The 22,914-nt window shown below is 34.6% G+C and overlaps 1 protein-coding gene across 7 annotated transcripts in view; it reads left to right on the top strand.

Moving 5' to 3' along the window:
* LOC149807105 (uncharacterized) overlaps positions 1–22,914 on the top strand; it is a 118,686-nt gene that overhangs the window by 51,992 nt on the left and 43,780 nt on the right. For 6 of the 7 annotated variants that reach the window (XM_089962032.1, XM_089962048.1, XM_089962000.1 and 3 more), the window contains exons 2-5: positions 4,820–4,971; positions 5,517–5,597; positions 6,496–6,713; positions 11,621–11,755. In XM_089962032.1, the coding sequence (XP_089818158.1) occupies positions 4,848–4,971; positions 5,517–5,597; positions 6,496–6,713; positions 11,621–11,755 (558 nt within the window). In that variant the 5' untranslated portion in view covers positions 4,820–4,847. The remainder of the gene's footprint in view (positions 1–4,819; positions 4,972–5,516; positions 5,598–6,495; positions 6,714–11,620; positions 11,756–22,914) is intronic. The other variant, XM_089962041.1, reaches the window with a different exon arrangement.

The following is a 22,914-nucleotide window of genomic DNA, read 5'->3' as shown; positions in this document are numbered from 1 at the left end:
GTAATTATTGAATAAATCTACTATCATTCTAAATATGCACTCAGCGTGTATCTGATCACATAGATTGTAATGATTTAGCATCTTTTGGTGAGTCAATATTAAGCAGAAATGCACTTCCGTATACACTGTTGTGACATATATTTAGTTTGTATTGTGTGCTTAACTTTTGTCTGTAACTGATGGTTAGAGTTTGGGCCCACTTGACCAAGGGAATTTTTTGGATTTAAGTTCAATACCTTGGATTTTACCTTGGAAATTCAATGGTCTACCAACTTTTTGCCATGTTTGTAAGTTATAAATAGGTGTTTTACTGCTATTTGAGTTAAAGATCTATCCCTTTTGACAAAATTTAGAATGTGCTCCACGCAGACTTGTTTATAAATTTGATGCGAAAATGATCAACATCATGGTCATTTTGTTGTGTCTTGGGTTTTTATATATGGTTCTGATGTAAAAAAAAATTCTTCACTCCTCTCTTTCAGTACTTTAGTTGTGTTCAATTATAATCTGTTAGGAGTCGTTTGTTCAAATTATTCATTGGAATTCCAAAGTGCACATTGACATTTTGGACAAAACACTATTTTGGTATTATTGTGAATTCGTTCAGAGACATTCTTGATTGTATATTTGATGCATGAAGATTGTTCGCATATCAATTTATTCAGGGCTATTGGTATAACATTACATTCAACACATGGAATTTTTTGGGAACACTCCACACTTCTGAAATAAGGACATTTAGTTTTAATTCATAATACTGTAAGTTCTTTTTAAATGTTAACTTTAGGGAAATAAATTTTGTGTGAAGTTTAGAGAAACATTTTAGTTTTTCTGTTAATTAGTTTAAGACCATAGAGACGTAACACTATGCTGTCTTCATAATAAATGCAAGACGTATTGAAAATGTTTGACTAACTTTGTAAAATGTTTGTGTATATTGAATACAATAAAAATATTCTTTCTGTGTTTGCATCCACATTTTGGGATAAAATGCAAAATTTTGTCATGATGCTGCACCAGAAAAATGGTAGGTGCTTTGAGTGTTGAACATAACTGTATGTCTATCTCACCTTGGTTAAGTTTTGCACTTGGTTGATTTCAGCCAGGTTTGATGGAGCATCCATGTTCGATGAAATATTGTATGTTAATTGAATGTTTCTTTTTGAATGCTTGGACTCTTCATAATATCCATGCCTTTGACAGTTTTGAACTTTACGAGTGAAATCCAAGGTGTGTGGTGATTTTGCCAGCAGTATATGTATTGCACATCAGCACAATCCTGACTGTGCAGTTCCAAATAAGTTTAGGTAGCCTATAAAGGACAAAGAAAACAAAGACAAAGACAGAAATGTGTCAGATCTGTAGATACAAGGTCCAATTTTCAGCTCACGAGATGCAGGAGGGCACATCAGGCCCATTCTCAATTCCCAAACATAAAAGGGTAGCCAGCCATGTGGCAGGCAGTATATGCCACTAGTCATACAATGTATATTCTGTATCCACAGTTCTGTTTTATATTGATTTGTGTTACTACGTTCCTTTATATTTAAAAAATAAAATACTGTATAATAAGAAACTTGTGTGTTTTGTTTGTACATAAACAAATGAAAGAGAATATAAGGAAGTGGAAATTATGTAAATATATGCAAGATCCAAGTAGAAACTAATTCAGATTGTTCAGTCTTATCTCTTGGTCATTCCCAAAGTATCAGGTGATCATATGAAGGGTTGGTATGATATAGTCAATAATGTTTTAAATGTGTCATTAAAACCAACAGAAGTCAAGAAACAAAATTACTAGGTTTTTGTACTTAACAACTTTAGGTGACATTTGAAGGGTTGTAATTATGTCAGTTTCAAAGAACCTTTCATTGTTGCTCTTATTGCATTTTAATATATAGCAAGTCTTACAGGTCATGTAGGCATTTAGAGCTATGTCAGTAATGGCCATCCTTTTTTGAGAATTTTGATTGCACATATGGTGTGCCCCCTGGCTATAACATGATGGTTGGGGTCCATAGAACCTGACCATGTTATTGACCGAAGCATGTTATAACCAACCAAGTCACCTATCTGAAGAAAATGATGCATATGTAAAAATATGTGCTTTGGAATGAATGAAAACAAAACTAGTTGAAAATAACTTTCATATTGACAACTTACATCTGTGTAGTACAGTCCGTAATGCATTTAGTACTGTACATGTATAATGATAAAATCCATGCAGCCTAGTATAGATCACATTATAAAATTCATGTATCAGTTGCATCCCATTAGAAAACAAAAATAACGTAAAAGTGATAGTCCTCATTTGAGATATATCCCATTGTCCACAAACATTTGCCACTTAAAAAATTCACTACAATATTTTGTCATCAGTAGCACACAGCTATAGTTGTTTACGTGCTACATGTACATGTACTTAAATTGAGCTAGATTTTGGTCTGTTGGAGACAACTATCATCCTGCCGAGGCTACCCTGAGGATGAGGCTATTCATATGGAAATGAACAAATTAAAAAGTAACTTGACAGTTAGATATCTGTGGTTTCGAAAGATCGGAAATTTAATTTGCACTTATAAGCAGCTATTTGTATCGATCATAAGCATATACTTTTTCCTGCAAAAAGAATACTTTTATGGCAAAATAAACATCTTCCAGTAACTTTGGAAAATGCAACTATCAGATTCCATTGCATTTATTTAAGTTTGATGCTGTCTTCTTTTGATAAAAGCTGCCATTTTATATTGATGATTGTAGTAGGCTTGTTTTCATGAAGGGTGTATGTTGAAGTCACTACTTAAGAACAATTTTGGAAGACCAAGCAAATGCTTGTTTGTTATTCTGGTGGCAATGTCAAGTAATTGTTGAACATTGATTGAGACTGACATTTGTTTTTTATGTAGTATTTATACAGAATGATAAGTGTTTCCAAGGTAGTAAGTTTTCTTTGACGTTTCAGCAAAAGTATTTCTTTAGGTGTATTTTAATAAAAATATGTCGTTTGGTCAATTGTAGTCGTTAATTATCTTGCCTTGAAAGGTTGGTTGATTGTAGATAGTCCTGTTGTGTAACATGAATATTTGAGTATATCACAGCATACTACAGGCCAGATGTCAGCGTAAGTGGATTATGTCGTAACAGTGCACTGTTAAGATGGTTTGTCAATATGAACAAAGATATTAAGTAACAATAGATAGATTCTAATGCATTTTAATCCAAGTTTGCAGCTTCCTTTCACGGTACATTTGAAGTTTTCCATTCCAAGCCCAAGTTGTACATAAAAGTTTATACAGCCAACAATGTTGTCACAAAAAACGAAACTTGCCATATGGTGTTGCCAATTAGAGGGGGGAAAAAAGCAGTTTGCAACATTGGTGAAGCCCAACCCAATCCCTGCATAAGCTTTTTACACGTTATTTTTCATACTTTTAAAAAGACAAAATATTTTTTCATGTATGGGAAAAGTACATGTGTACGAAATTTCAGGATCCACATCATGATTGTCATATTAGAGTTACATGATCTCGTCCCCAAAACGATAGTCAACTTTTACACATTCTTTTTTCTCTCATAATTTTAAGAAGAAAAAAATATTCTTCATGTACAAGAAAGATACCTGCATATGGAATTTTAGTGAGTCACAATTATGTTATATCCAAATTTCATGTTATAAGAGCTTGCTATAGTGGGTCACACTGTACCTTTAAATGGCAATTATTCACTTTCTTTGGATCCTTATATATACAGATTCCTTAGGAAGATCATTATCAGTAAGCTCTTAAGAAATGCAGGAAAAATCAATGTTAAATTGTGTTTTTGTTTTTGGATGAGGTCAACCTGAATTTGTGATCCAGTACAAACCGGATTAAATGTTGTTGCTATGACGCCATAGTTAAAGTCCACAGTGATCAGTAATTTTCATCTGAACATTCTTCAGTGAAATTTTAGGTACAGAGCATTCAACAATCAAGACCAAATAGACTGTTTTAAAGACTATTTTAATATTAAATTTTATAACAATTATTTAATTTCATTCGAATAAATGCGCCTGTATGACCACATTGATATACAGTTTAGCTTATGGAAGGAGACTTTTCTGTGCTGCACTATCAATTCAGGTTAGGGTCTCAAGGTCTAAAGTTAAGCAAAAACATCTTGTCAAGTTTTACTTCTTGTATGGAAGATTTAGTCCTTTTTTAAAAATGTTTTGGATTAGTTCAGACCTTGATGTTGAATCTTTCGTGGCATGTTATAATTTCTGCATTTTGGAAACAAAATGGATACAAATCATGTTTGGTTTGATGGTTGAAAGGTCAGCTTTAAAGTAGTTGGTCCATAGATATTGACTTTCTCTGTGTGACAGGTAGCTTCACCAATCATTATGTATTTCTTGAGATGACATGTACAAAAAGGTGGCAGTATAAAAGCGAGACTTATTGAAAAACGAAAGAATGAAATGCAAATTTAACTAATGAAATTACATGTACTAGTTAAATCCTAAGATATTACATTTTGGCATTAAATATTTAAATTTTACGCATTTTGAACTAATTTTAAGAACACCCAATATAGTGCATACATCACCCTTTGACCCTATTAAAGCTGCACAGCCTCATTGGTTAAGGCCCCCAAAATGTGTATTTCTTGTCGGCTGACCATCCTTGTTTTTTTTTATGACTATTCCCTAGCAATTAAACCCCCCTCCCCAATTTTAAACATTTTTTGAAAAGTTCTGAAATTGTTTTCTGCATCTTATTTAGGCAGTTTAACCCTGTACTTGAAGTGTTTACTTAATTGTTCCTCTTTTTTCTTGCAGAATTTAAGCAGTATTCAAGCTAGTGATCATGTCATCCTCAGACATTTACAGTTCATTGGATAGTTACACCTATGGGGATTCCTCCACCACTTCTACCATAACAACTTCCACCACAAATAACAATGCTATGAAAAAAGTATGGAGCAAGAAAGGTGGGTGCTAGTTGAGATTGTGGTGATTTTACAAGGATATTGAAGTAGGTCAGCAATCAGGTAGTCACATCTTTGGTTAGCCACTATCTGGGAATTGGATTGTGGTCTGTCAAGACAGGTGTATCACCTAAATAAACCTATACAGCAACAAAAACAAAAGCAAGAAACATTACTTTTGAACACCTTAACATTACATCAGCCATGTGCTTCTTCCTCCAGGAATGGGCTAGATACACAGTTTTTAAAGCAACACTTTATGATATAAATAAGTGGATAAAACTCGACTGGGGTCCAGATGTGACCCATGGGCTGTAGGTTTCACATGCCTGCATTACTTCATAAAAGTTAATTGCAAAACTATTTAAATGCTGCTTCCAAAAAAATAAATGAATCCAAGGATTACATTATGATTATGCCTCTTGTAGGTGTTATAAAAAAAGTCAAATAAATCAGCTTGATTATAATTAAAGTTGTTCAGTTTTTTTATGTGGTTATCTGCTGTTTGACCTGAGAGTTTTGACTGTAAGCACCCTACTTGTTTGTAGGTGCTACACCACATTATCTTGCGGCTCAAACCTGGCAGGGAGCTAATAGTGTTCTCAGCAGCACTTCAGTTAGTGTGAAAAGTAAGTAATGTACTTACTGTATCTTTAATATATATATATATATATATATATATATATATATATATATATATATATATATATATATATATATATATATATATATATATATATAGATAGACACACACACACACACACACAACAGAATGGAAACTGCTATCCCTGTAGTTTACAGGAGAATGCCTGGAGGTGCACATATGTAAAATCGTTGGTTGACTACATTTGCCCCACTCCTCCGATTCTGCTGGTGCCCCTGGAGCAAGCATTGAAGAATATAAGTACCAGCCTGCATAAAAAAGATTTGCCAGTAATTGCTTAAACTTATTTTTATGTACAAGTGCATGTTATAATAAAGTGAAATAAATATAAGTCAATAGTTGTATTTATTTATTTCAAAGGTCATTGAATATACCTGTACAGCTAGCAAATACATGGCATGAGCACATTGTAAAGTAAAAACTCACTAATCCGGACACATTTACTGGGAATGAAGGTATCCAGATTAATGAGGCTCCACAGTGTATATATGATTAACAGAAAGAGAGTTCAGTTGGAGTCAGTTTTACTTTATTAATTCAAGATCGGGGTGGTCACATTTTGGTATTGACAGACTTAAACTTACTGTAAATTTGCTTTTTGAAAATAACTGATGTAATGTTTCATTTCTTCCTAGATTCATCGAGTCCAATTCTTAGGTTTGGACATTTGACAGGCTTAACTCAAATACTAGTAGGCTTCAGTTTCATTCAGCCTGAGTACTCAAGTCTTATCCCTAAATCCAAACATAGGTTTTGCCCATGAAATCCCGGTCTGGGTCATCTATTCCGCTGTTGATTTTTGTACATGTAGTAGAGGTTAATGTAATCATTCTTGGACAAAGTTCATTATCTTTTTCTTTCAGACCTGAAAAATGACCCTGCTCGCTTTGAAAATCCTGGAATTAACTTTAATGCCAAGTTAATTGGTATTGACAATGTACCAAGTGCTCGTGGTGACAAGATGTGCCAGGAATCTATGCACCGTCTAAAAATAGCTATAAAGATATCAGGAGTACATAAATCGAAGATAGTCATCAACGTGTCTTTAGAAGGGATCAAGATAATTGATGTCAGAACTCAGGTGAGGAATATTATTAGTATTATAAGAAATGACGATTACTTAGACAACAAAATTTGATATACCACATAGCATTATCCATATGCCTCTCACAGTGACTATCTATAAAAGATCTTGTTATCACTATTTTACCTTAGTGAATGGTCATATCAGCATGGGGTTTCTCACTGAATAATGATGTATACCAGTAGTTGGTTTGAATTAAAAATGGTTCCAATCTGACAGATAGCTTTTGACTTGTAACTTCACATGTTTGCTTGGCATGTTGCTTGTAACCAGCATAGGTCATGAACCATTCAACTTATTCTGTTGCAATTTGGTGTAAACAATGTTTCTTAGATTTGCATGGTCCTTCTAAATGTTTGACCTTGTCTTTTAGTACAGAATTATGTCCCTTGTCAGGTATATTCTTGTCTTGACAGGAATTATGTAATATTGTTTTTAGTCACTATAGCTGAAGATCTGTTCAGTATTTTTTTAATATTAAATATGGTAAAAATATTGTCCTTTAGACCTAAATGTGAATTTTATAGGTTTTGTGTCATCCACATCATTTTGGACAGAGTTGCAGCCCTTTTCAATCTACTTCCTGTCTGATGTTGTTTATAATCAGCATAGCTTATGAACCATTAATGTATTCTGATGTAATTTGATGTGAACATTATTTCATAGGCCTTTGCGTCAAATCTCCATTTTGGATTAAATTTTGGCTTTTGTCTATCAATTAGACAATTTTTCTTAACATGGGAAGTTTGCTTGTATTTATGTAATCTTGAAGGAACATTATTTCAAGACTTCCATATCATTATTTAGAGGAGTTACAGCTTCTGAATATCAGTCTTTTAACTTTGGTTTCCTCCAATACAGGTTCTTTAATTTAAAGCAGTGTGGAGCAAATTGTTGTGGACTAAGCCCTTTGCAGTGCATCTTTTCTGATACCTCTGACTTAATGGCATATCTAATGTTTGCTCCGATGGCATAGGGGTTAGAGTGTCCGCCTTGGATGTGGGAGGTCATGGGTTTGATCCCCGGCCAAATCATACCAAAGACTTACAAAAATAGTACTAACAGCTGCCTTACTGGGTGCTCAGCATTAAGAGGTTAGTGTTAGGAATGGTTGTCCTGGTGTCAGGATAATGTGACCGGGTGCGACATCGTGCGACATGTCTGCGGCATGATGCCCCAGTACTAGATATCAGTATAAACTCGCACTACAGACATCATAGAAATATGACTGAAATACTGTTAAAGCTACGTTAAAAATCCAAATCACACACACACAATCATTTTCTTTTTGGTTCTGAGAGCCCACAAAAGCTTATAATCATCTGCAGCTTTAAATTAACTAAAGCTGTTACTATGATTGAAATATTACTGATCAAAAGATTCCAATAAAATGAAAGTGATAAATTGATTGGCTTACAATATTCAATTCATGGTCAGATCCCATAGTCAGGGAACCAGACTAACTTTACTGTAGTACCTCATACGCTTTAAACTGCACATATTATTTCATGCAGAGCATCAGCATAATAAAACATTTGATTATAGGAGTTTATAAAAATTGTGTTCTGCAAGCGATACATGTTGAAGATGAATGAGAAAATAGGCCTCTTAAATATGATAATTATCAGTACAAAAAAATAAAAATTAATATTCAGATTCTTGTGAATAAAAGCAGAAATGGACACAATTACCTTCATTGATTTGTGGCAGGATATATGATTGCCGTCTTCATGTGAAATAAAAAAAAAATCCAAGAACTCTGTCATGCTAAGAGATAGCAACAAGCCATTGAGTTGCATTGGTTTTGCAACTGAAGTTTGTGCAGCTGTACATGTGGTAATAAGGTTGACATGTACTTTTCAAACATGTCAGTTGAACATATTGTTTAATTTTTTCTCATCAGTTTCGAATACTGAATTTTTTAAATTCATGTTTTCCAACTTAACAATAGCAGTACATGATATTTGGTTACACCTTATTGAAAACTGAACAAATTTATGGAATAAAATCATCTGCCTTACTGAGACAGTCTTGTTGTGAGGGTTGGCTGGTCTGACTTTGGAAATAAATTGTTAATTAAAGGAGTTTATAAAAATCGTGTTCTGCTGATGATATATGTTGAAGATGATTGAAACAATACACCTCTTTGAGTTATCTTACTTTTAGGTTGGGCACATGATGGTTATAAACAAACCAGCATAGTGAATTTCAGATGATTGCTGAGAACTGTATTAAAGCTGCAGAATTGTGACCAAAATAAGTTTAGGTTTCTTTAGTACATATCAACAATAATTAATAAGTGTCTACTTGTTACTTTTGAATCAAAGAAAAGAACCTGTTCTCCCTAAAGTTTGATTGCACCATCATGTTTTTATACTAATATTTGCATAAATAAATTGCAGATTTGGGCAGTTCCAGGAAAATATTCTTAGTTCAAGACTTATTCCTAATGTATAAAAGCTTGCTGCAACTGAAAATCATGTAAATTTTTATTAAATTTTAATATTTGTTGATGAAAAATCAGTTTTTTACACTCTGCCAGATTGATAATTTATTAATGAAAAACTTTCAATTTATTTTCTAATGACAGAAAGTTTCAAAGAAAAGTGATACTTCAGTTATTTTTGAGACATGAAAACCAACATGTGTAAAATAATTTATGTGATTTTTGTAACACATATTTAGTAGCATATAGAATTAACATTACAACAATTATTAGCACCTGTCAGGTCTGTAATTCCATTACTAAAAAAAATGGATACATCACATAAAAGGCAGAAAGAGCTAATTTTAAAAAAAAAGTAAATATATATTTTCTAGCTACTACTTAAGATGTCAGATGACACAAAATTTATATTTATGGCTTTTTGCTTTAATTTTTTAAAAATGTCTGGTAATGGAATTAAAGTTTTAGCAATGGAATTATGGTAACAGAATTACAGATCTAATACACACTTTTGTTATGTCACTGGCCTAAACACTCCAATTACATAATTATTTAACAATATTGAAGACTCCCTGAATGAGCTGAAGTGTCAGGTACCCTTCTTTTTAATGTACACTTTATCAAGCAATGACAAACAGCAGCCATCAGATAAGTAGGAGAGTCTGTTGAGACCGAGCCACACAGACTGGTTCTTCAGGTGGATTTTGCTGAGAATTACACCACAGAAAGCCTGAATAAAATCCAGTCAGCATATTGGGCTTGCAGTCAGATTTCACTGTTTTACTATATGTGCCTGGAGCAGAGACAGTGCCATTCAATTGTGATTGTTTCTGATCATCTAACCCATGCTAAGTTTGCTGTTTGCACTGTCCTGGATATGATTCTGAAACATCTTGAAGAAAAATGCATATATTTCAAAAAATTGTTGTGTTCTGAGATGGATATGCTATCGAGTTTAAGCAGAAGTTTGTTTTCAGTCACTTGACACGTACAAAAAGAAACATAAGCTGGAATTTTGTTGCTAATATTCACAGCAAATTTGCAGTGGATGGCATAGATGGTGAAGTTAAGAGAATTGTATAGCATCAAGTACTTGTGGTCAAGCTCAAGTCCAGAAGTCGCAAGACTTTATGACGGTTGCATGGGAAAAATGCACAGAGATACAGCTGATTTATTGCTCAGATGAATTCATAGAGCAGAACATTACCATCCGTGACATTTAGTGAATCAGTATTAAAGGAATTCCTGGGACACAGTCTATCCATCGTGTCTGAGCACTGTAGCCAATGAAATTGAAGTATGAATAACCACATCATCTGATGTGGCAGAATTATATAATATTGGTATTCTAAAAGCTTGAGAGGATAAAGACCTCCCAAATGACCTGCCTGAAAATCAAAACACTGTTTCGTATAAATTACAGTTTGGTTCAAGGGTACTTGTAAAATATGTTGGAAAGTTTTCAGTGAAATGCTATGTTAGCCAGATATTAGACAAATGCCAAGGTGAAGTCTGGGTCAGGTTTGTCAAGAAGCAAACCAGCAGTGACCTCTTTATTTGTCCTGAAAAAAAAAAATGTGGATTGGGTACCTAAGGAGAATATTCAGTACACACTTTCAAACTTGATCTCAAACTTTGTGGACTGGTGTTTGCTATAGATTTTGTGAATGTTATATTCAGTGTCTGACATAAGTTTGATATATATTTTCACTGTTGAATAGTTTTTGTTTATATCTGCCTGAGGCAGTCACAGTTTGTACATTTGACACTCTGGCCTACCATGTCTTTGTGAAAAGTTGAATAATTTGCAGAAGACGTTTTCAGTTTAATGTGACTGTCAATGCAACATTTAGAGGGATTAATTACATTATAGAAAATATTAATTACATACAATTTTTGCCTGGTTAACGTAAAAATTGTATTGGAACATGAACATTTTCAGTAAAATTGTGTTTTGACATGTTTTTTTTTCTAAATTGGTGAATGTGATTCCATTACTGAATATTGTAATTCCATTACCAATGTTTAAATTTAATATTGCACAGATCTGTTAAGCTGTGCACAATATTATGAAGTACTTACACAGGTCATTATTGGATGCATATATTGCCTACAACACTGTAATTGCTCAGACTATACATTGAGAGAACTTCTATGAATTTCAACATGTCCCAATATCATTGTCCATTTTACGTAACTCTGTTACCATAGTTATTAATTTCATTATAATTGGCAGTAATATGCCAGTGAAAATAAACAATGGTTCTAGGAAATATTGCAAAAATAATTTTATATTTGTAAGGTATTAGTTCAAAGAGCAGAAATAGTATTTGATGCAGTACTTTTTCCAAAATGTAATTCCATTACCGTGGAATTGCCAATTTATCCCAGTCTCAGCTCAGTACATAATTTTTATTAAATCCAACAATTAATGGATGTTTCTTATTTTCTCATGCAGGCTGTCCAACACACTCATGCTGTTCATAAAATCTCCTTCATCTCCCGGGATATGACAGACTCTCGAGCTTTCGGATATGTTTATGGTGTTGGAGATGGCACTCACAAGTTCTTTGCCATTAAAACAGAGAAAGCTGTAAGTACTGGTAAAGAAAGGATCATTGAATTGTATTCTTCCAACATTATTACATACTGAAGCATACCTATTTCTTTTTTTGCTGGAAACTACAGCATCAACATTAAGATTTTTAGTCACAGATTTAAAGTTTTTAAAAATTGTAAATTTCTTCCTCCAGATAATTAAGCTCATAAAAGCACTCCCTTGTGATAGGTCTAACCTAACTGCTTTCACCACTGTTTTAATTCATAATGAAGAACATCATCATACATTGGAATTGTTGAGGACTTAAAACCAACTGCAGTGATATTCAGTGCTGTGTCTGTAGGAAACTGTTTTAAAAGATACTGACATCACCTCTCTTAAAAATGACTCCTTCTTCAGCATGTACTCTCAAAATACTGGCAGAGCCTTGGGAAGAGCCTCCGTTGCTGTGAACCTTCATATATTTTTATTATCTCCTCTTTGTGTTGCTTTGCTTGTATCATTCATTGGTAATTAAAAAATTTGATGCATACATTTTTATCATATCAACTTTTTTGTGGCATTGTATAGCCCTACAGTACTGGTTCACTGTAAAATCCACAATCAATGAAGCAATCAAGTATCCATCTTGAAAATGTTGTCATCACTGTTTTTCCTGATTTAATGGTGATATCAGTACAACATTTTCACTGAAGGACTCTTTGTGATGTCTAGTTTGTTATAAATGAAACTAGTGCTGATCTGACTTACAATATGACTGCCACAATGGTCATCTTGAAAATCTTGTCATCGCTTCTCATAGACGGCTTGTCATGTTGATATTGTGTTTTGACCAAAAGACTTCTTATAATGTCTAGTTGTACTAAATAGAAATGGTGCCAGTCTATTATCAAATATGGTATCCATCACGAAAATCTTATCATTGCTCCTTCAAAAAACAATGTCGTATCAACATGGAATTTCCACCAGAACAATTTTTATGATGCCTTGTTGGTTCTAAATGAAAATGGTGCAGAGGTGAATTCCAATATGTCCACCACAGCAGCTGATTTGAAAATCATGTGATAACTGAAGAATATCAAGGATGGTTTCAACACTAGCTGTTGAAAGGAAGACTTGTTCTTGTCTTGACATCTTGGAAATGCTTTTTTGAGTCAGTAGAGTGTTCATCTCTTCGAGGGGCTCCTGTTTCAAATTCAGGCATATAAGATAGTTTGTAGATTTAATGCCGCGACAAAAAATCTCAGATCTTGTAATGTTATGCTTAATGGTAGACAAAATCTTGAACTTCTTGGGTATGTTTATGGCTCCCATTTGAAAATATATGTTTTAGAGATCAGATAACTGCAAAGGTGTACAGCAGTAACAAAATCATCCCTTTATTATGTCATGATCAAAGTATCATATGTATTGTATTGCCTGCAAACTATATGATACATTTTGTGTTATGTTTTGTATCACCGCTCAAGTATGATCATATGTATTGTGACCAAGCAGGTGATGCATTAGTGAAAGAAGACTGTAAGAAGTCTGTTTCAGATAAATAATGTTATTTGAATAGTAAGATTAAATGCTTCAGAATTGTTGGATACAGATTTGAAGTGCTTCTATTTTATGTTCAGATTCCGATGTTTGAACACTCACATTCCTATATGACATTAGTAGGAATTGGCATTTCTGCATGAAATGATGGACAACATGTCATCACTTCAGTTTAGTATCAGTCCCTATTGAGTGGTTATTTTGGATGATCTTGAAAGTTTATTAGGGAAATCCATAAACTAAAACAATCTTGTTGCTTGTGTTTACTAATTTCTTTATTGCCCAAATGAAACTTTTGTCATTTCCACTAATAACAAGTTAAAACTAAGCAAATGGTTCCAACCCTGCTTTTGATATTAACATGACAGTGTTTTACTTTATCTTCCATATTTTTTCATTGAATCAAATGATTATGTTTACTAAATATACATCTTCGATAATGATCATGAAAAGCCTTGCATGGCTTGTATCATCACAATGGTTCATCAAAATTTTTGCATTTTTTTTTTCTTTTTTGGAGTGATGGACCTGCACAAAACTAGCGGCTAGACAAAAGGAAATAGTGAAGCTGTACATGCAGTAAGGCTGCAACATGTACATGTATAAATGGCTTTGTTTTGTTTGCTGCCTGTATATATTTGCACATATAAATAGCTTTGTTTAGTTTGCTGCCTGTAAACATTTATGTGCATAAATGGTTTTGTTTGGTTTTTCTGCCTGTAAACATTATATGTATAAGTGGCATTGTTTAGTTTGCTGCCTGTAAACATGTATAAGTGGCATTGTTTAGTTTGCTGCCTGTAAACATGTATAAGTGGCATTGTTTAGTTTGCTGCCTGTAAACATGTATAAGTGGCATTGTTTAGTTTGCTGCCTGTAAACATTTAAATGTGTAAATGGCTTTGTTTGGATTGCTGCTTGTTAACATGTACGTGTATAAATAGCTTTGTTTATTTAGCTGCTGTAAACGTTTACAAAATTAGCAAACGTTCCAGTGACTTAGTAACTGTTGATTTCAGCTGAATTATTTATTCCCATCTCTCTCTTTAAGAGGACTGTTTAGTGTAATTTTAAAGTAACTTCTTAATCGATGTATGAGGAGTCTTTAGGAAGCCCTGAATATTAGTGCGCTGTCCACCAAAGTTCTTGATTAGTAGAACAGCATGTCAGTGCATTCCCTCAAAGTACTCTCCATTGACCTATCCACACTTTCTTCATCTGATTATCCAATTATTAAATACCATTTTGTGTTCTCTTGTTGGTATCGTGTTTATACACCGGAAAACTGCACTTCCAAGCTTTCAAATCATCAGCCATTCAGTGAATCTTTGGTTACAGATTTCAGCCAAACATTACCTGGAACTAATCAGAGCTGTAAGGTGGATGTGGGAAAGTTTGGATGCTGTTCTCCTGCAGGAAGCATATCATGGTGGCAGATTTATGCACTAGCATGTTGTCATGGAGTACATGGATACTGCAGGTACATGTGTGCCTACAGGTGGCTTTGGTATTGTTCTTCAAGTTTTTGCAATACATTGGAGGCAAAGCAGTGTCCAGTGACATGAGCAAAATTCAGCAAAGATATCTTGCTGACCAGATCTTTTTTACATTAAAAAAATAATGAATATAAAACAGCTTTACTACATCGATGATTGTGGTCTCTGCTCGATTTCTCAGAGTCAAACTGGAGTACAGTTCAGAAAATTAAATCCATGTCATCATATATGATAATCTCATTACATTCTATGGTCATTTTCATTCTTATCATAATTGGACTGTAGCTGTTCAACCCAAGTATGTTTTTGATCAGCCATTAACACATTCAGGACACATCTTGGACAAACCTTTTGGAGCTTCAAATGATTCTTCCATATACTGAAATCAACTGACAAATTAATTGAAATATCTTCCACTGTGTATCAAGCATCTTCATCATTTGCCACCTTAACAACATCCACTTCCTGCTCACCAGTCATAAACAACAGTCTTCCTGAATGTGGATCATTTTCTATGGCTTGGCAATCATCTTTAAAGCAATGAAACTACCTCAAAATTTTTAAATGTGACAAAGAATTACATTAGCAAACTTTATCCAAGTTTTCCTTGATATCAGTAAGAGAGTGCCATAAGAGTGCTAAGTAAACTTGATCGAAGTGAGCCTTGATGTCAGCCAGGGAGTGCCATATGAGTGTTTAATAAACTTTATTCAAGTTTGCCTTGATATCAATCAGAGTGCGTTAAGAGTGCTCAGTAAACTTTATCCAAGTCAGTTTTGATATCAGAGTACCCTAAGAGTTCCCAGTAACAATATCCAAGTCATCCTTTATACCAGTCATAGAGCACGCTAAGAGTTCTCAGTGAATTTGATCCAAGTTGTCCTTGATATCAATCATAGAATACCTAAGAGTGCTCAGTAAATTTGATCCAAGTTGTCCTTGATATCAATCATAGAATACCTAAGAGTGCTCAGATTTTATAGTGTTTTTTACTCAGTAGCTGAATTGTTCTCCTTTCTCTGACTTTTTGTTCACATCATTTACCTGTATGTCAGACACATAATATATCAGCAGGTGTCCAGTATGCTGTGTTTCTGTCTGCATATCATTTTGTAGAATGTTATTTTGTGTATTATAATAAATAATAATAAATAAATAATGACCTTATTTGAAGAGGGTAACACAATTAGCTAAAAACTAATCTACCTTGAGGCCCTCATACAAAGGAATTCATTTATTTAAGCTGCATCTCTGAAGCCACTGGATATATTGGGATTGGAAGAAGGAAATAGAGTGGGCATTTCTAATCTCAACTGGAATACTATTCCAGAGCAGAGTTCCAGAGTATTGGAAACTTTTTTTAAATAACTCCTTATTTGGTTTGGGAATTTTATACTGTTTGGTAGACATGGATCGCAGGTGGGGAGTATTACCAGGTAGCCTATACTGGAATAGTGATTGTAAATATTCAGGAGCACTATTCTGAGATATCCTGTACATTAATTTGGCTTTTCTCAAACAGATTCGGTCTTTAATAGGTAATATTTCTAACCTACCAGCTAAACTTTCCTTGCTTTCTTTCTGGATTGATATTAGCCCAAATGCTCTTTTTTGAAGATGTGCCAGCTTTGCTATGTTTTTATCATTTGAATTACCCCATACTGTACTACAGTAGTCCAAATAGGGTTGTATGTAACTGTTATAAAATAGTTTCCTGTGCCTTTCAGGGAGAAAATGTCTTATCCTACTGAGAAGGCATAAACTTGAATTGACTTTTTTACTGGTATGTTTGATATGTTGAGTCCATGATAGGTTATTATCTACCAGAACACCAAGTAGCCTATCATGACAGACTATTTGCAGATTTGTATCCTTCCATGTCAGACATAGTTCATCACTATCAAGATTTGTCCTTCTTTGCCATGTTGAGATCAGTAATATTTTAGTTTTACCAGTATTTACCACCATGCCATTACATGTGCACCAGTTTTCCAGTTTGTTTAGTGCATTCTGTAAAGAAATTTCGAGCTCATACTTTGTGTTTTGGATGTTTGACAATGTTGTGTCATCTGCATAGAGATCTGTAGATGATATTGAGTCTCTTAGTAAAAGTGGTAGGTCATTAATAAATAAAATGAATAGTAGTGGACCTAGAATTGGGCCTTGTGGTACTCCATATCTAATTGTTTCAGGTTCAGACAGAACATTATTTATGTAAACATGTTGTGTTCTCTCATTTAAGTACGAAGTAAACCATCTAATTGTTCTTTCATCACACTGGTAGGTTTTCAGTTTCTTCAAAAGGATTTCATGATCCACCATGTCAAAAGCTTTCCTGAAATCTACAAATACAGTTCCTATTATTCTACCTTGGTCAAGTGCTTGAAGCCATTTATCAGTTAGGGAGATCAAGGCAGTCTTGTATTGTATTGAGTAACATCAGATTGATTGACAGGTTCAGAGAAACAAAACGTTTTAACAAAATATTCAGTTCTTTTCAAATACACTTCATGCAACACTGAATGTGGCAATAGTAAGAAAATGCGATGAAGAGAATTGGTTGTGGTGTACAGTACTCAACATTACACATCAGGTCAATTTGCTAATAATGCAGATAAGAACATACTTAAGTTATATTTGTAAAGCTTGTCTGTTGACAGAACTTTTGATTAATGTAGTAGATACAACATTATAATTCTAGGATGTCTTAGTTAAGATATATCCACACAGAAATATCTACAAACTGAATCCTGTCATAGGAAGAGGCAAAAGACATTCAGTAAATGAAGCAGTTCCATGATGATCCAAAATTATGGTATTAGACTTAGAAGTAGTAGATAAGGCAAAGGATAATACAAGGAATGGTAGCTGTCAATAATATAGTGGAGAACAGGTAGGTGTAGATAATGTAGTGGAGAATAGTGGGCATAGGAGCTGTAGATAATATAATGGAGAATAATAGGCCTGGTAATACAGTGGAGAATAATAGGTATCGTAGCTGTAGAGAATACAGTGGAGAATAATTGGCATGGTAGCTGAAGATAATACATTGGAGAATAATTGGCATGGTAGCTGTAGATAATACAGTAGAGAATAATAGGCATCATAACTGGAGATAATACAGTGGAGAATAATAGGCATCACAGCTGTAGATAATACAGTGGAGGATAATTGGCACTGTAGCTGTATATAATACAGTGGAGAATAATTGGCATGGTAGCTGTAGATAATAACGTGGAGGATAATAGGCATGGTATCTGTAGATTTGTTGTTGTTGTTATTCTTGTAGGGTTTAATGCCATTTTTCAGCACACAATAGACTATACATGGCAGCCAGTATTAATGGTGGAGGAAGAACCCAGGAAAACCCCGGAAAGAACCACTGACCCTCGAGAAGTTACTGGCAAGCTTTCTCACATACAGTGGAACCCCGCTATAACGCGATGATCGGGGTCCGTAAAATCGGATCGCGTTAAAAGCAGGGTCGCGTTAATGCGGGGTTTTACAATATTTAACTTTTTTTCCGAGAACATATACGTGTATACATGTATAATGATCAAAAGTCGGCTTATCATCAGATGAATATTAACTGGAATGCATTAATTAAGATATATTCAAAATAATCGATGGCTAATATATTTATAGGTTATTACTGTGCATTAAAAACATTTACTAATTTTTATTTGTTTGAACGATAATACAGATTGACCGATAATACCAGACTATCGCTATATCATGAAAAGTGTATCAACACCGTATGCTACCATGCCGTCGTGGCATGCAGTTCATCCATAATGGATGTAATTTCATTGAAAATCGTACAGATTTAAAATATTCAATAATTTTGTAATAGTCTGAATTCGTCGTGTAAAATATAGGATGAACAAAATATTGAAACCAGTTACTTGCCGTCTTATATCGTACAATCATTGCATGCAGCTATTCCCGGGTCTACATACGGTGTCTGTACAAATTTCATACCGCTAAAATTTTATCATATGCGACAACTGCAAGAATAATTAACAATCAGCGCATGATTTCAGCGTGCAAATAACTTTTATTTCAGATTTTGTGAACATCAAAAGAAACATGTGAAAACTGCTAAATTAATCGTTGCGCAAAGTGCAAAGTCAGTGTGGTTCCAAATTTAAATTTCATCATTTCTTGAAAAATATATCCAATGACGTTTGCTTCTTTGCCGCGAACTGTTGGGTTCTAGCAAAGTCAAGAATGTTTCTTAATTGAAGGACTTTGACGCTGTCAACATCTTGTGTTTCCAGCCACCTTAAACTTGCTTCTAAATGTACTACTGCTTCAGACACTTTTGGTGGGGGAGTTGGGGTGCCATCGTCATCGTTATCATTATCGTCACTGGTTTCAGGTTCTGATTGTGCAGCTTCATTCTTCCTGCTGACATTTGTAACAATTTCGTCATCTGATCTGTGTTCGTATATAGGGCAGATGTCATCTACTGAATACCAGTTAAGGATATCATGATGACTGTGCTCGTATTTTTTGAGTGCTTCTTCTGCTAAACGTACGTCGTCTTCAGTGAATCCTGTAAATTCAAGCTCATCGTCACTATCATTTTGTGTCGAGGGCGTAAAAGCTGGCCCAAGACCCTTTATCCAGCATCGTTCAATGCAGCGTGCAGTGATAGCATCCCAGGCTTTACCTCCAAGGTGACATACTTCTTTTAAGTTGAGTAATGCCAATGATGTGTCGAAGGATGCGTTATTATCTGCTACCATTCCCTTTATCATTTGACGGCGATAAGTTTGTTTAAATACGGAAATTATGCCTTGGTCAAGTGGCTGGATTTCTGACGTAGTGTTTTTCAGGAGGTACGAAACTTTGATCTTGCCATCACTGCTGACAAGATTTTCCGCTGGGGGGTGGGCAGGGCAATTATCCAGCAGGAGGAGAGCTTTTTCCTCCAGCTTGAGTTTTCGTAAATGAGCCCGAACATCTGGAACGAATGTTTTGTGAAACCAGTCGTCAAATATGGAGCTATTCATCCAAGCATTCTTGCTGTTAGTGTACTGAAATGGAAGTGCCTTCATATTTACATGATGAAAACATCTGGGAGCTTTCGATTTTCCAATCATCAGAGGTCTGACTTTGTGGCTGCCAGACTTGTTAACACAAAATAAGAGAGTCACTCTGTCCTTCCTCTTCTTGAAACCTTCTCGTTTGTGACTGTCAGTCTTGGTCTCTCACAAAGACGATTTACTGGCTTTACTCATGGATCCGTAAAAGGTAACTCTTCCGATAATGTTTACTTCGGCTTAACAATTCAAAAACCTAATGAAACCAGTTTTCTCTTCTAGAGTAGAATACGGAGCTTCACCACAACCTGTTCAAATTGATAAATTTCAGAAGCCAAGCGTTGTACACACTATTTCTCGTACGTTATATATATCGTATTATTTTAGAATTCATACACGATCACTTCTCCAAAATCACTTAAAGAACCTGGATAAATTAAGTTCCGATCGTTTATTATTAAAAGTCATACGCGAATTCTTCCACCAAATTATAATAAACGTTTTACACACTATTTCTCGTACGTTAAACAAATATTTTCACGGTCCGATAAAAATACACGTAAATGAATTTCAAATTTCAGGAACCATGCCACGATCATATTATTTTAAAAGTCACAACTAATCTCATGCCCAAAATGAAGTTAATTTCTTGTTTTGTTTTTTTTACTTTTCTCCAAATTTTTTTTCTCCATGTGTGAATGAATATACGAAATTTCAGGAGCCATGCTACGACCGCGTTATATTCGAATTCGCGTTATGGCGGGGCGCGTTATAGCGGGGTTCCACTGTATCTGCATTGGCCGAATCCGAGACTCGAACCTATGCAGACAGAGGTGAGGTGGCAGTGATCCGTAACGGAGAGCGCTTTAGACCACTTGGCCACACAGGGCCCCAGTAGCTGTAGATAATAAGTGGAGGATAATTGGCATGGTAGCTGTAGATAATACAGTGGAGGATAATTTGCATGGTAGCTGTAGATAATACAGTGGAGAATAATAAGCATCATAGCTGAAGATAATACAGTGGAGAATAATTGGCATCATAGCTGTAGATAATACAGTGGAGAATAATAGACATCATAACTACATAATACAGTGGAGAATAGTATGCATCATAGCTGTAGATAATACAGTGGAGAATAATAGGCATAGTAGCTGTAGATAATAGTGGAGGATAATTGGCATGGTAGCTGCTGACAATACAGTGGAGGATAATTGGCATGGTAGCTGTAGATAATACAGTGGAGAATAATAGGCATCATAGCTGTAGATGATACAGTGGAGGATAATTGGCATCATAGCTGTAGATAATACAGTGGAGAATAATTGGCCTGCTAGCTGTTGATAATACAGTGGAGAATGATTGGCCTGCTAGCTGTAGATAATACAGTGGAGAATAATTGGCTTGATAGCTGTAGATACAGGGTTCCCACGCTATCAGGAGAAAATCGGGAGAAATTATAATTTATTTCCCGATTGTGACAAGTCCTTGAATTTCTCAAATATTGATGAAAGTCTGGAAAAACCCGGGAACTGTCCACCACCACTTGACGCCTGAAGCAATCAAGTAATTGAGTCGTAAAAAAAACTGACCATGAGTTAAATTTATCGAGTTCTAACCAGAATATTCGGAGGGTGCAGTATGAATCATTTAGCTTGCAATAAACATATATGCTGAGTCAATCCAGACGCCCAGTGGATTAGATTCATCTAGAAAACTTTTATTTTCAAAGTCAGCTCGATATCCTTATCTTTCCTTACATTTAAAGTATGAAAACCAGTCTAGCATCACAAGAGGCCAACATGGTGGTGGCAAAGCTTAGCTGGTCACCGGATGGAGTTGCAAACTTTAAACGTTGTAAGATTGAGTGATGCATGCATGAAATCGATATGAAAATCACTTATTTTCTAAGAAATTGTGAGTATTAAAATCATTATGTCTTTGATCTGCTGAAAGAGAAGATAAAACTACATCACTGATGAAATGTGACCTGGTACTCTCAATTTCCATTGCTAGTTGCATGATGAGTACACAAATCTAACAACCCACATTTTCAAATGTTGTAGAAAGAAAAAAAACATATTAAATGAAAGTCGTATACTCGTAGTAAAAATACAAAAACAAAAGAAAACAAAATTCTCCATAGTTATATATTCTGAGAACAACTTCTGGAGTTTTGTTGTATCATGTGACTACCACGTTGACATATGCTCTGTGCTCGATAAATCAGACTGGACAGATTGCTGGTTTTTACAAGGTATCTGACTTTCATTTAATATAATTGAATTTCTGTACAACAAAATTATAAAGGAGTTTGTTGTTGATATCACGTGACTATTGGAATTCCGATGTTGTCATTTGAAATTTGTGAAGTCATGAGACTAGTAATGAAAATGGCGAGTACTGGGTCAGGTTTCATCTACTCCGTAGTTTTCTCTTGTCTGTCAGGGGCTTAACGACATATCGATTATAATATTTGCCATTTCTGAGAAAATAAATCACTTTTTATCAATTTCATGCAGGTATGAGTTGATATATAATAAGTTTAAATTTTTATAGGCCCGCTAATAAGCGACTACCAGATGTCACTACTGCACGGTGGCGGCGAATTCCAAATTTTCGATATGCAGTTGCAGTGACCCCACACCCCAACATAAATGTACAAATATGACAAATGGGGTGGGAATATTCGGAGGAAACTCAAATCAGAAAACGGATTGCTATTCGTTTTCAGTCAAATTGCTATTCGTTTTCAGCCAAATTTGTATCTCGGAGCTGAAATGAGAAAGTGTTGTCCCTTGTATTACATATTAAAAAAGGGATATGAGCCCCTGTATCAGTACAGGTTTGGGGACTGGTTTAACAAAGTACAAGACAGCAAGTTAATTTTACAAAAAATTCGGTCCTTGTTTATACAGCAGTATATGTATATAGTTTTTAAAGTGTTTTGTCAAAATTAAAATCAGCCCATTTGAAAATGTTTTTTAAATTATGGATTTTTAACCAGATTGTCTTAAGAAGATTAGGTTCTTTGAAAAATCTTTTTGGGGCTTCTACTAGCTCAGGTAAATTTAGTGTTAAACACTTTTCGTTACAAGATTGATTC

The sequence above is a fragment of the Sinohyriopsis cumingii genome, chromosome 1, assembly GCF_028554795.1.
Source record: "Sinohyriopsis cumingii isolate HCF-2022 chromosome 1, ASM2855479v2, whole genome shotgun sequence".
NCBI classification, from domain to species: domain Eukaryota; kingdom Metazoa; phylum Mollusca; class Bivalvia; order Unionida; family Unionidae; genus Sinohyriopsis; species Sinohyriopsis cumingii.
The sequence above is the reverse complement of the archived record's forward strand: the minus strand, read 5'-3'. Positions and strand labels throughout refer to the sequence as shown.